Source organism: Lacerta agilis, chromosome 8, assembly GCF_009819535.1.
Source record: "Lacerta agilis isolate rLacAgi1 chromosome 8, rLacAgi1.pri, whole genome shotgun sequence".
Taxonomy (NCBI): Eukaryota; Metazoa; Chordata; class Lepidosauria; order Squamata; family Lacertidae; genus Lacerta; species Lacerta agilis.
This window is the reverse complement of record NC_046319.1, coordinates 8,324,407-8,338,956: the sequence shown is the minus strand read 5'-3', so window position 1 is coordinate 8,338,956 and position 14,550 is coordinate 8,324,407. Positions and strand designations below refer to the sequence as shown.

The following is a 14,550-nucleotide window of genomic DNA, read 5'->3' as shown; positions in this document are numbered from 1 at the left end:
GTCCCTGCTCCGGCCAACCTAGTTGTTTGAAAGCACGTCAAAGTGCAAGTTGATTAATAGGTACCACTCCGGCGGGAAGGTAAACGGCGTTTCCGTGCGCTGCTCTGGTTCACCAGAAGCGGCTTAGTCATGCTGGCCACATGACCCGGAAGCTGTCTGCGGACAAACGCCGGCTCCCTCAGCCTATAGAACGAGATGAGCGCTGCAACCCCAGAGTCGTCCGTGACTGGACTTAACGGTCAGGGGTCCCTTTACCTTTACTGTTGCAAAAGGTTCTGAAAAAGGGCAACCAAAGCAATCAAGGGAGTCAAGTGGCTCCCCTATGAGGAAAGGTTGTGATGTTTGGGGAATTTTTAGTTTAGGCAAAAGGTAAGTAAGAAGTGTTGTGATAGAAATTTATAAAATTATGCACAGCATAATATTGGGAAATGATACATAATGAATTGAAAAAAATGTTCGAAAGTACTTTCTAAAAAAATAAAAATAAAAATCCAGAGTCCTTTCTGTTGGGGATAATCCAGACTGAAATTCCTAGGTGTCAAAAAAGGTTATTTATGCCACTACTGTGGCCCGTGTTTTGTTAGCCCAAAAATGGAAAACGAGTGAGGTCCCAACCTAAGAAGAATGGCAACTTAAGTTGACAGAATATGCAGAGCTTGCAGACTTAACATATAGAATAAGAGAACAAGAAGAACATACGTTTAGAGAAGACTGGAGAATGTTTATTGAATATATGGGAAATAGCTGTGTACAGCTGAAAACGCTGGCAGCGTTAAGATAAATTCAGCAGTGTAAATAAGTTTTGATGGATGCAGTAATGGAATACTGAATGGTATGGTTTTTGTAAAATATGCAGGGATTTATGATATGTAAAATGAACCATGGAAAGAGAAGAAGGGATGTAAAAATGAGTACCGGTACTTTAAATTGTATAACAGAAAATCTAATAAAAATTGAATGAATGAATGATAAAATTATCCACAGCGTGCAGAAATGTGGATAGGAAAAAGTTTTCCTCTCTCTCATAATGCTAGGATTCAGGGTTACTGTGGGATTATTCCCCATTGTGGGATCGTGACAGTCAAATCTCCTTTTTTCTCTCCCCTTCTTTAATCTCTCCTTCGTCCTCCAGCTGCTGTTGGTACTGGTTACAGCATCTACATCTTATATCGAAACAAGGTCAGTGAAGTTCCGCGGCGGGCAGGGATGAGGGTTCTTCTGAGCCTCCTGTACTGCACCCCTATTCCCCAAACTGAGAGGTACTTCTCACAACTTAAGAGAGTTACACCTGACAGTTGTGCCAGAGCAAACCACCACCACATGGAGGCCTACTGGACCCCACACCCCTTTGCACTTCGTACCCAGATTTTTCGGCCGGCCTGCCAGGAAAGGCACCCTTTGGGTGTTTTGGTTTGCTTGTTTTAGCTTCACTTTTGCTCTGCACCTTAGCCCAGCAAGGGGTTTAAGGCAGCTCCCAGGAACTCATGAAAACCTGGGTGGGGGCGAACCACGGGGAATGCCAGCTGAGCACAAACAAGCAAGTCGTTGGCTCGTTTTGACTCATGTCAGCAGCAAGGCAGTGAAATTAAAAAAATTCCAGGGCATCAGGTAAAGGAGCCTGGCATCATGGAACTTTGAAAACCTGGGGAGAGAAAGAGCAGCGCACAGCCTTTGCCAGGAAGGAAATGAAGAAACGGCACACCGGGGAGATCTCGCCTGGCAAGAGGAAGTGACATCACTTGGGGGGGGGGTCACAAAGGCTCTAGCAGGGCCTCCAGTGACGAGGGTCTCTGCTTCGGGGTGGGCGACTCAAAACGGGAAGAGGCGGAACCCCATTCCTAGAGTGTTAATAGGGCTGCCAGTATCGCGGCCAACACTCTGAATTGTAGGTGGTTGAGAATGAGACTCCCCATGGGAAGAATCCTTGGGTATGGAATGGTTCCTGCCAAGGTGTTTCCAGGAGTCCTTCCATCTTGTCTGGCCAGTAACACACATACACACACTTCAGGAAGAGGAGAGTAGTCTCCTTGGATGTCTCAGAACCAGGCAGCACCCTTTTGTGGAGCGGGGTCAGGCCTCGTCCGTGCAGCTGACGTGGCATTTCAGATATTGCAGGCAACCCTTCAGGTGTGGAGAACCTGGCTGCTGGTGAACCATGGGGGCTTCTTGAGGATAGGCTGCGGCTGGAGAAGTCATTGCCTTGCAGAAGGTCCCCGGTTCAATTCCTAGCAGCATCTCCAAGTAGGGCTTCCTCTGCCTGGAGGGCCACGGCTGCCAGCCAGTGTAGGAAGCATTGAGCTAGGTGGCCAAGGGGCTGACCCAGGGCAAGGCATCTCCCCCGTCATTCCCTGCATCCTTTGCCCCAACAGGAAACGCTCCGGCAGATCATTCTGCGTGCCCTGGATGTCGTGACGGTGACTGTGCCCCCGGCCTTGCCGGCTGCGATGACGGTGGGCACCATATATGCCCAGAACAGGCTGAAGCAGCAAGGGATCTTCTGCATCAGCCCCCCACGCATCAACCTCTGTGGGAAGGTGCGCCTGGTCTGCTTTGATAAGGTGAGGGCAGCATGGGATTGGGAGGGGATGGGCTGCTAACCTCACCTGCCTGTTTCCATGCCCATGCTCTGACTTAGCCTGTGCCTCCCCTAGACAGGGACCCTCACGGAGGACGGCCTGGACATTTGGGGCGTGGTTCCCCTGGAGAACGGCTCTTTCTTGCCCCTCGTCCATGAGCTGCGCTCCTTGGACAGCGGCCCGCTGCTCTGCTGCTTGGCCACTTGCCACACCCTCTCTTGGCTTGGAGAGCAGCTCGTTGGAGACCCTGTTGACCTCAAGCTGCTGGAATCCACTGGATGGGTGAGAGAGAGGCAGAGGCGGGGAGGGGAACCGATCCAAGCTCTGCTCTGCTGAGGAAACGGCGCTGAGTTCCTGACTACACCAAGCCACATTTGCAAGGGCAAAGGAGTGGCTGGATCTTGTCACCCCGGCTGAGGAAAAGAGGGAGGCTGCAGATCAGCTGGAGGAGACAGAAGGGAGGCCATCCCCCAGTGCTGGGATGACGATGATGATTCTAGGCCCATTTCCAATCTGGCATCTTTCGTGGTTGCTGTTTTTAAGGAAACTTGGATTGTAGAGGTGGAGGGAGACCTTTCTGTCCATTCAGACCTTGGGGAACCAGAGCTGATGTCAGGAGTTGGGACCTTCTTAGTCTCCTCCCGCCTCCTGTTACTGTTAGGCCCCTTTCCTTTGTGGTTGCCTCCCTTGGTTGAAATTTAGAGGGTCATCTCCCTGGGGGGCAGCGGCCCTGTTATAATGGCAGTGGTGATAACAAGGGTCTAGGTGGGCCCAATGGTCTGACAATGCAAGGTGGGCGCCCCAGGCTGGGGGCATAGGAGGTGGAGGCTCTGCCTCCTCTGATCCCTTCCTTCCTTCCAGACCCAGGAGGAAACTGAAGGGGACGCAGCGGAGGCACAAGCGACCCAGCTTTTTGGGACCAGAGCCCTGGCGGTGATGAGGCCTCCACCACTGGGGGAGCAGCTTCATGGCAAGGTGAGGCTGTGGGGCATTTGCCTGCAAGTAGCTGTAGAGTGTTGTGGAGCGGCTCACATCGCCCCCTTGCAGTGCTTGAGGGTGTTTGGTCCCATTGGAGAACAGGACCTGGGCCCCCTTCCCCTTCCCAATGCATGCTGGGATGGCAATGCTAAAAAGTGAGCTTGCAGGGTGGAAGACCCTGGCTTCTCTACCTCCCCCTTTGCCAAGAGACCATTCCTGGACCGTTCTGCCACTCTGTGTCTGACTCAGGAACACCCGGCGCCCGTGGCTATTCTCCGCCGCTTCCCGTTTTCCTCAGCCCTGCAGCGGATGAGTGTTCTGGTGAAGCCCACCAGCGGGGGGCCTTCGCATGCGTACATGAAGGGGTCTCCAGAGATGGTGGCCAGCCTCTGCGATAAGGAATCGGGTCAGTCTGCACGTCCTTCTGGTATTGGCTAACATGGCTCTTCCTTCCCGCCAGATCACCCCAGATGTAACTACCAACCTGCTCTCTACTAACCCACATACTCGGCTTCTCTCTCTTTTTTTTTTAATTTTTTTAATTTTTTAAATAATCTTTATTTCAAAATATTTTAAAAGAATACATTCACACACAAATATACAACAAAGAAAATGCAAATCATACAATACAAACACAATCACAAAAAGATAACCAATAACCCCCCCCAAAAAAACGAAAAAAAGAAAATAAAATTAAAAACAATGACTCCCCGTCATTTGTATATCGTTTCCCTCTACGTTTTAACATTTCTTACTTTTCCTCACCATACAATACAATACCACCATCTAGCAGATGCATCAATCTGTCATATAATATACTATCCATCTATATATTCCCTTATGTGTCTCATTCTAGACAAATCACCAATTCTGTTTTTACTTGATTAAAGAAGGTATAAAAACATACTCGGCTTCTCTTCTTCCTGAGTGCCATGCCACTTCTGTTTTTGCTGGAGCCATTGGGGGTCCAGGGAGGGGCCTGTTGGGCCCAGGAACACCCAGGAACATCTCCTGAGTAGCTGAGCAGTGAAGGGGGGGTTGGCATCGCTTTGATGATGGAGGAAGGAGGGGAGGATCCTCCAAGGGGTGGGAAAAGGAACGCTCAGCAGCCATCTTCAGCACGTGGGGCTGTTGGGAGAGCTCTTCCTTCTTGCCTTTTGCAGCGGTGCATTCCTAAACCGACCCCCTCCCCCTCTCTCTTGGCATTGCAGTCCCTGCGGATTTCAGCCAGACTTTGCGCCATTTCACCAGCGACGGGTTCCGGGTCCTTGGGCTGGCTTTCAAGCCCCTCGCTGCCATTGGGACGTTCGAAGAGGCCCAGGACATGACAAGGTGCCTGGGGACCTGGCAGCGGCTTCCTCTCCGGCCTGGGCTCCCCTGCTCTGCCCAGAGGCCCACTGATAACGGGGGGTTTCTCCTTGGGCCGGCAGGGACGATGTGGAGAGCGGAATGGTCTTCCTGGGGTTCCTGGTGATGAAGAACGTTCTTAAGCCCGAGACTGCTCCAGTGATCCACTTACTGCACAATGCAGACATCCGAACCGTGATGGTCACAGGTATCAGATGGGGAGGAGGGCAGGGGGGACGACGACGACGACGTCCCGTTTCTTTCTGTGTTTCGCATTTGTTGCCAGCTTGGTGTGGTGAAGCCCAGCCCCTCCGTTCCTCTCCCAGTGTGGTGTAGTGGTTGAGAGCGGTAGACTCGTAATCTGGGGAACCGGGTTCGCTTCCCCGCTCCTCCACATGCAGCTGCTGGGTGACCTTGAGCTAGTCACACTTCTCTGAAGTCTCTCAGCCCCACTCACCTCACAGAGTGTTTGTTGTGGGGGAGGAAGGGAAAGGAGAATGTTAGCCGCTTTGAGACTCCTTCGGGTAGTGAAAAGCTAGACTGGTGACTGGGAGTGGCCGCCGGGACCACATAACACCGGTCCTGAGAGATCTGCATTGGCTCCCAGTACGTTTCCGAGCACAATTCAAAGTGTTGGTGTTGACCTTTAAAGCCCTAAACGGCCTCGGTCCTGTATACATGAAGGAGCGTCTCCACCCCCATCATTCAGCCCGGACACTGAGATCCAGCACCGAGGGCCTTCTGGCGGTTCCCTCACTGCGAGAAGCAAAGCTACAGGGAACCAGACAGAGGGCCTTCTCGGTAGTGGCGCCCGCCCTGTGGAACGCCCTCCCATCAGGGGTCAGAGAGATAAACAACTACCTGTCATTTAGAAAGTACCTGAAGGCAGCCCTGTTTAGGGAAGTTTTTAATTTGTGACTTTGTACTGTATTTTGGTATTTGTTGGAGGCCGCCCAGAGTGGCTGGGGAGACCCGGCCAGATGGGCGGGGTAAAAATAATAAATTATTATTATATTATTATTATTATATCAAATCCAAACTCTTCTTCTTCTTCTTCTTCTTCCCTCTCTTCTTCTCCCCACCAGGAGACAACATGCTGACAGCTGTGAATGTGGCCAGGAGCTGCAGGATGGTGAATGCCAAGGAGCGGGTTCTCTTTGTCCATGCCGCCCCTCCTCGCGGCCGGGATGAGCCGGCGGCCCTCAGATTCGTCCCTTCCGAGCATCACCTGGAGCAGCCTGATGCAAGTCCTTCCCTACCCAAACTTCCGCTGTGGGCAGCCTGGCACAGCAAGTGCCCTCATGGCTTCCAGGGAGGTGGCACGCCCAGGCCGCTTCTAGGATTCGGGAGGAGGAGAGGCGGGGAATGCCCAGTGTGGTCACCCTGTTGCCAGCTCTGCCCCTGTCCATGAAAAGAGCTGAGCTTGACTGGCTATGGGACACCTGGTGCCAGTTTTCCTTAGAGAGACCTCGCTCCACTTTGCTCCCTTCCTGGTTGCTGGCCTGCTGTGCATCTTACAGTCAGTGGGGTTGCAGTGCCCACCTCGTCTCTGTGCCAGCTGCAACCTTTCCGTCGCATTCCTGCGTGGCCTAGGCACTGGGGCAAGGCTTGTGAAGGTGGGGCATTGGGAAGAGGCCTGAACGTTGACTGCTGGGTTTTTGCAGGGTTCGTACCAACGGGAAAGCTACTTCCTGGAGCAGCAGCACCCGTACCACTTGGCCGTCAATGGGCAATCCTTCGCGGTGCTTTGCGATCACTTTCCGGACCTCCTGCCGAAGGTAATGCTGGATGCAGGAGCCCTGCAGCATGAGAGGACTCCCCAAACCTAAACCCATCCTCTGGCAAAGGGCTTTCTCTGCTCACAGTCCCCATGTGCACTGAACAGATGCAAGTCTGTATGAGAAAGGCTGCGTAGCTCAGTGGTTAGAGCACCTGCTTTGCATGCAGAAGGTCTCGGGTTCAATCCCCAACTAGCGTCTCCATGTAGGGCTGGGAGCAGTGGGGTGCAGTGAATTTCTTGTAGGGGAACAGCTTGTGAGGGCAATTGGTGTGTGTGTGTGTGTGTGTGTGAGAGAGAGAGAGAGAGAGAGAGATGTCCTGCATGCTAGCATCAGGCCTCCCTCACTAAGCCAGGCAGAAGCTTCCCAGGGTTTTGGAAGGAGTCGCCAGGCCTCTGACAGGATGCTGGAGCCCTGCTGCCTCCTTCCCAAAGTTGGGCAGGCTTTGGGGAGGTGGAAGGAGGGCTCTTGGACCCTGTCAAAGCATTGCTGCTCCCTCCCTGAGCCAGGCAGAAGCTTCCCAGGCTTCGGGAAGGAGGCACCAGGCTTTAATACTTTAATTTATTTGGAACATTAAGGGGGCTTGCTTAGTCCCCCTAGTCCAATGGCCACACACCACTGGCTGGGAGGGACCCTTGCATAAAACCCTGGAGGGAGCCACTGCCAGTAAGTGTAGGCAGTATTGAGCCAGGTGGACCCAGTGGTCTGATGTGGTATAAGGCCGCTTTCTTTGTTCCTGTGTAAGTCCTCAAAGATCTGACTGATGGCATCAGAATGGAAGCCGCTGGCTTGTTTCTGACATGTCCTTCTAGACGCCTCCTCTTTTGAGGGAGGGAGGAGGTGGTTGCCCTGCAGAAGCCCTCAGGGACAATCTCCAGTGGAAAACGGTCTGGTAGCAGGAGGAGGCGAAGACCCCTCCTCTGCCCCAATGTACCCACCAAGAGCCACGACAGCGGGAGCCAGTTCAAAAGTCCTTTCTTTGCTTTGCACCTCTTCAAATCTGGCATGTCTCTTCAAATCTGGCACGACAGTTTGCTATTATTGATGATTATTTGTCAGTAAGGTGATTGATTGGCTTCTTGTGCACCTCTTAGAGCTGATGAATGTGCGCAGGGACGTTAAAGGGTGCTACATTCACCAGACACTTATGTGGCATCATGTGCAATGCTGCTGCGAGGAGTAACATGGCTCCTCAAAGTCAGGTTACCTCCCCCCGCCCCCCGTGTTTGTGTGCAATAAAAGAAATGGGGCAGATCTGGGTGAGGGAGAAACCTGGGAGCGGCAGGGGGAGCAGATGCCCCAGAGCTTTCCCTTGGCTGGGGAGGAGGAGAGAAGCGTTAAACAAAATTGGCCAGAAATCCACTTGTGTCAATTAAAGATGGCCGATTCTTTGCGCCCCAGGTGCCCCCTAGCCCAGGAAACAAGGAAGGTGCCTTATTCCAAGTCCATCCAGCCTCCAGCTCCCATCAGCCTCTGCCAGCCCATCCAGTGGCCAAGGATGATGGGAACTGTAGTCAGCAACTTGTGGAGGGTTTCAGGTTCCCCAACCTTGGTTCAGTGTCTCCCCAGTAAGGTAAAGGGGCCCCTGACCATTAGGTCCAGTCGTGTCCGACTCTGGGGTTGCGGCGCTCATCTCGCGTTACTGGCCAAGGGAGCTGGCATACAGCTTCCGGGTCATGTGGCCAGCATGACTAAGCCACTTCTGGCGAACCAGAGCAGTGAACGGAAACGCCGTTTACCTTCCCACCAGAGTGGTACCTATTGATCTACTTGCACTTTGACATGCTTTCAAACTGCTAGGTAGGCAGGAGCTGGGACCGAGCAACGGGAGCTCACCCTGTTGCAGGGATTCGAACCACCGACCTTCTGATCAGCAAGTCCTAGGCATGGTGGTTTAAGCCACAGCGCCACCTGGGTCCCTTGTCTCCCCAGTAGGGAGGGGCATTTCCCAGTGTCACCTGCAGGTGTTGCCAAGGAACTTTTGCACACAAAGCCCAAGAGCCACAGGCCTCCGCTGCGGCCGCCGTCCCCCGGAGGAGGCCCTGCCATCCCACTAAGTGACACCCCCCTCCTTGTGTGAGCTGCCTTGGATGTCTTGTGATTGTTGGGGCAGTGGCAGCTCTGAAACGGATTCTCTCTCTGCCTTCTGCAGATACTGCTCCGGGCAACCATTTTTGCCCGGATGTCGCCCGACCAGAAAACTCTCCTGGTCCAGAACTTGCGGGACCTGAAGTAAGTCTGTGGCGTTTTTAGGGGGGGGGGTGCTCCACCGCCCACCCCCACCCCACTGCCGGGATATTGGGGGAGGGGAGTCGCAAAGGTGTGTGATGGGCGAGGGAATTGTTCCAGAACTGCAGGGAGAGGTGGTTTCTCACCACTGTGGGCGAGAGCAATGGAAATCCTTATGGACAGGGGGAAGAACCTTGAATTGAGGCTGCGGGGCTGACGTTGGTCCAGACACTTTGGCTTTCCTCTTTGATAAAGTTGGAGAAAAGGGGGTGGGTTTGGTGGGGGGGGGGTTAGGGGGTGGTGGGCAGAATTGACACCAGGGCCTTCCACCGTGTTGGCCACTGGTGGAAGTGAGGATATGAGGCCCTGTTGGGGCTTTTGTTTTTAACTGGAAAAGCCTCCAAAGCAGTATAGCACTTGGAGTGGTGTCCACCAACACTTCCTGCTGCGTTTACCTGCTTCTCCAGTGCTTTTGCAGAGTTCTTCAAACTTCAAACTTCTTCTTGCGCAACGGTATGTGTGCCTTTCTTGCCAGCAATTAAACTCCCACAAAGCCTAGCTTGTTTCAAGGCAAGCAAGCTTTATTTACAGGCATATAAACCACGGAGCTTCTCTCCCGGGCTTACGGAAGACATGTCGCCCGGTCAAAAACGAAAGTAGGACTGAAAAAACAGTGCGTCGCATAAATCACATAGGCTTCGCATACAGCAGATACCCGGGATGTTGTGACACATCTTCCCTGTGGGAGGGGCAAACTGTTGAGCTCGTTTAACCCTGAAAGCTCCAAACCTCACACCCCCTCTCGCGCCTCATCACAGGGGCATGGTAAGCATACTGCTTACCCTACACACAAACCTTCACAGAACTCACCTCTCCACATGTCGCTTCACAGCTACTGCGTGGGGATGTGTGGGGATGGTGCCAACGACTGTGGGGCTCTGAAGGCGGCCGATGTGGGCATCTCGCTCTCCGAAGCGGAAGCCTCTGTGGCGTCGCCATTCACTTCCAAGATAGCCAACATCGAGTGTGTCCCCATCGCCATCCGGTAGGTCTGGGGAGAATCAACCTTTCTGGGAGGCTGAGCTCACCGTAGACGATCCTTTTTCCCATGATTGTCTCTAAAAATGTAGATCCTCCTCTTTAATTGTAACTAGAAATCTTTTGGGGGGCTCCTCTAAAAGAGCAAGAGAGGTGCTTTTGGAAAACCAGTTATTTCTCTTTTTTTAAAAAAAGGTTGTGAACTTAGTGACACGGACTTCACACATGCTAGCCACTATGGTAAATTTTGATGGAAATCCCTTGGAAGAACAGCAGTTGGCAGAATGGAGGAGTTTGTCCCTTACATAAGCAAACCCTTCCGAGTCTTCCTGCCCACGTGCATCGCTACCTCCTTAAAAAGGAAACCTCAGGGTGGGTGTCCCAGGTTTTGGGCCCCTGGTTTGTGTGGGATCTCATTAGAATTGATGTGCATGCAGTATGGGGGGGGCAGCCTTTATATCTAATTAAGGAAATGCAGGCAGGGGAAGAAGCTGAAGCCACAACAGGGCATGTTAAAATGCTCTTCTCTTTTACCAAAAAACAACAACCCCAAACTGCTTCCGATGCCTAGTTGTGCTTACTTTGGAATGATCCCAGTGTAGATTGTGGGATGAGCAACGTTTCTTAATTTTTCCTGGCAATCTTGGCCCTTTAGGGAAGGGAGATGTTCTCTGGTCACCTCCTTTGCGGTCTTCAAATACATGGCACTCTACAGCCTCGTGCAGTTTGTCTCCGTGCTCCTGCTCTACACGGTAAGGATTGCGTGAAAAAGAAAAACTTCTGCCTCGAGTTTCCTTCCTGCTCTCGTGTTTCCATGCTCATTGATGCTGTCAGGACCTTGAGGGCCAAGACGTGGATGCTGGTGATTCTATTGAAGTTGTGCATTTGCAAGTTTGAGGGGGCTCCAGAGCACTTTCTGGTTGTATTTTGCAGCCACCACTGAGAGATGTTTGCGCACTTATAGGCCCCTATGCCAAAGAGACTTCAAGACAGATGGGGTCCTGTATTTGACAGGTCCCTCTGGATTCGGAATACTAAATACTCGCTCATATGATCACAGTTGATTATTTCTTCAAGCTCTTCTTCCTTTTGTGGCGGAGAGGCCTGTCCTCCTCTCCCAACTGCTTCTAACCTTTTGCATAAACCTGTGCATGCTATTGGGTCACTACAGCATCCCGTGGCAATGAGTCCCACAGGTTAGGATGTGCATAGCAATCGCAACGCAAGAGCTCTGACCCATCCAGCCCGTTTTCCTGTCTCCAGGAGAGGCTCGTACTGTGCCGCTGTAATCTCAAATGGGAGGGGTGCGTAGACTGCAGGATTAAAGGTAGACTGCTTCTGAACCGTGGAGGCTCCGTTTCTTGAAAGCGCTCACATTGGTCGTCTTTCCACCCCTACCCAGATCAACACCAATCTGAGCGATCTGCAGTTTTTGTTCTTCGACCTGATCATCACCACCACGGTGGCTGCTCTCATGGGCAGGACGGCGCCGGCGAAGGATCTGGGCCCCAAGCGCCCGCAAGGAGCCCTCATCAACATCATTGTCCTGAGCAGCCTCGCCCTCCAGACCAGCCTCTTCATCGCCATCCAGGTCACCAGCTACTACATCACTGTCTCTCAGCTGTGGTGAGCAATGGGCGCAGGGGGTCAAACCAGCATGGTGGGCAGTTGAGGAGGAGGAGGCGGCGTAAGCCATGGCAAGCTATCAGGCTGGCATTTTCCAATTTGATTTGGCTGCCCTGCCAGTTCCAAACTGCTGGTCAAAGAGGACCCCTTTTCTCCGGCCATCAAGGCCCAGGGATGGGTGGTTGAGTCTCGGTGTGTCACCAACCTCCACCCCTCCTGCCTCTGCCCCAGGTACGTCCCCTTGAACAGTACGGTGGCAGCCCCTCAGAACCTCCCGAATTACGAAAACACCGTCGTCTTCTGTATTTCCGGGTTCCAGTACCTCATCCTGGCAGTAGCCATGTCCAAGGGGCAGCCCTTCCGCAAGCCCCTGTACACGAACGGTGAGTCTGCCCCCTCCCCAAGAGCTTCCTTGACACCGTCCTCCATCTTCACTGCTAAGCCTTAGGGAGAAGTGACTCTCAGTCCCCCTCCCCTTCCTCTCCCTGTTTGGGCTTCTCCCTCTTCCCCAAACAGCCATTGACTCTTGTGAGCTTCCCCCGTGCCTTGAGGCTTTTCACTGACTTTCGCTTCCATTGGCAGAAGCTTAGAACAGAGCTTTCCAAACTGTGCGCCGTGACGCATTAGTGTGTCGGTGTGTCGCACGAACGCTCCCCAGGGTTGGGGGAGGCGGTAGCTTAACCTCCAGCCGGCTAGCAAAAAATGGAATTACCGTCTCGCGAAATGTCTGAAAAGCGGGTCACCCACTTTGAAAAGTTTGGAAAGCTCTGCCTTAAGAATCACAGAACTGTAGAGCCGGGAGGGACCACGAGAGACATCTAGTCCAACCCCCCTGCAAGGCAGGATTCGAACCAGTGACCCTGAGATGTAAGTGTGGCGGTTCGCTAAACCTGCACAGGTCCCCCAGACGTTTAACGGTCCGTTGATACCTGCACTCACCACTTTGTTAATTAACCACTGCTGCCACCAACCAGTCTGTCTGGTATTTACTTCACTCAGTTCAGTCAAGGAGAATATTGGAACAAAACTGTTTTGTTTGTAGTTTAGTACATAAGCATGTGGTTTCTGAATAAACAGTTCTTTCTGGGTTGTGTTCTTGTTAACAACAGTGCCCAACGATTTCTCCCACCCCTGTTCCTACTCCTTCCCTTGCCACCCTCCTTCCAACCTCTCAATACCCACAACAAACCCCCAAGACAAAGACCAAGACCAAGACCCTGACAAAAGACCAAAAGACCCCCTTCCTTCCCCGGGAGGGGTTTATATAGCCCACATAACTCTGCCCCCTAAAGGTTCTTACTGGTTATTCCTTTTAACTCCTTCTATGCCAATCCTAAGTTTGGGTGATCGTCACAGTAAGAATCTCGCGCTCTTACCAACTGTGCCTGCCTGCCTGCCTCTCAGCGTATTGTACGTGCTCATCCTTTTCCTTGCCTCTCAATACTTTCTACTTGTTCCCTTCCGCCCCCACAGTGGTGTTCTTGATAGCCTTAATCGTCCTTTTCGGCCTCATGATCTGGTTAACCCTTTACCCGCTGGGCTTCATGAGATACCTCTTGAAACTGAAGGCCATCGACGACCTGAACTTCAAGCTCGCTCTGCTGGGGATGGCTGCTCTCCACTTCTTCACAGCCTTCATGCTGGAGGTACTGGGTGGGCAGCAGGAGAGAGTTGCAAGTCACGGCCAAGAGGGAGGCAGGGGCTCATGGTGTATGAGAAAAGGATGTGGGGGGGGGGGAGGAACAGGGAGAAGGGAGCTTCCTCCTCTTCCTCCCCTTCCCTAAACACTTGAGTGAGTTTAACCGCTGGCAGTCAGGGAACAGTGAGTCAGAGGAGCCATGTCTTTCTGGGAGCAATGGCCACCGGATGCTGCTGCTGTTAATTTATTCAATTTATATACCGCCCTTTATCAGAAGATCCCAGGGTTAACATTACAAAAAACACATTACAGAACATCAGTGATATAAACGTAAACCCATAATGACAGACAGCCTAATAGTAAAATAATCATAATAATAACAGTATGCTTTCACAGGCCATAGATTATTTATTAGCCATAGGCCTGGGTGAAGAGGAATGTTTTTGCCTGGCACCTGAAGACGTGTAGTGATGGCGCCAGGCGGGCCTCTCTGGGAAGAGCATTCCACAGTCAGGGAGCCACCACAGAAAAGGCCCGTTCTCTTGTTGCCACCCTCCGAACCTCCCTGGGACGGGAGAGAAGTGGCTCAGGATGACAAGCGATGGCTCCTGACGAAAGTTGGCTTTCTAAAAAGGGCTAGGCAAATCTGAGGGTGTGGGTGTGTGAGAGGAAGGGCCCACCTGCAGCTAATAACCATGACGCTTGAGTGGAACCTGCACGTTAAGGGGCAGTCTACCCCTGTGTGCCAGGTTGGGAGCAGGCCACAGGGAGGGAGCTGCCGCCTTCCAGCCTCGCTTGTGGACTTGCCAGAGAGGCCTCTGTCGTGGGAGCTGCTGTTGGGTGCAGTGGGCTTGGCAGGGCGGCCAGCCCCTCAGGGTCACTCTCTCTCTCTCTCTCTCTTTCGCCCTCTCCAGACCTGCCTGGACCACGGGCTTCTCAATGGCCTCCGGAACCTGTGTGGGAAAAAGTCATCGAAGAAGCTCTTCAAAAGGCTGGAGAAGGAGCTGAGCCAGCAGCAGCCCTTGTGGCCTCCGCTCCACGAACCCATCTTTGCCACCGCCGCTGCCACCCAAATCACCCCTGTCATGAGGTGACGCTGGGCGCACACACACATGCCTGTGTGGACATGAAAGACGGCGGCACCTCTTCTGCGCCTTCCCTTGGTACGGGACCATTTTATTTATTTCCACTGGTCGCTACACTGTCCTTCATTCCGCCGCTGCGCACTTGGCAAAAGACCCCGGAAACGACACTCCGCCTCCATTAAAAGTCCTCGTGTTACCTGCTCCCCCACTTGCGGTCAGGTGCCCTTTTCATAGCAAGAGATGCCTTGCAGGCT

General features: G+C 52.7%; 1 protein-coding gene across 1 annotated transcript in view; it reads left to right on the top strand.

Moving 5' to 3' along the window:
* Positions 1-14,550, top strand: part of ATP13A2 (ATPase cation transporting 13A2) — a 31,428-nt gene extending 16,878 nt beyond the window's left edge. The window contains exons 14-29 of the mRNA XM_033159313.1: positions 1,133-1,179; positions 2,370-2,558; positions 2,652-2,858; positions 3,438-3,551; positions 3,804-3,960; positions 4,766-4,886; positions 4,985-5,109; positions 5,987-6,144; positions 6,566-6,679; positions 8,832-8,911; positions 9,801-9,953; positions 10,602-10,698; positions 11,349-11,572; positions 11,804-11,955; positions 13,046-13,218; positions 14,126-14,550. Of these exons, the coding sequence (XP_033015204.1) occupies positions 1,133-1,179; positions 2,370-2,558; positions 2,652-2,858; positions 3,438-3,551; positions 3,804-3,960; positions 4,766-4,886; positions 4,985-5,109; positions 5,987-6,144; positions 6,566-6,679; positions 8,832-8,911; positions 9,801-9,953; positions 10,602-10,698; positions 11,349-11,572; positions 11,804-11,955; positions 13,046-13,218; positions 14,126-14,305 (2,291 nt within the window). The 3' untranslated portion in view covers positions 14,306-14,550. The remainder of the gene's footprint in view (positions 1-1,132; positions 1,180-2,369; positions 2,559-2,651; positions 2,859-3,437; positions 3,552-3,803; positions 3,961-4,765; positions 4,887-4,984; positions 5,110-5,986; positions 6,145-6,565; positions 6,680-8,831; positions 8,912-9,800; positions 9,954-10,601; positions 10,699-11,348; positions 11,573-11,803; positions 11,956-13,045; positions 13,219-14,125) is intronic.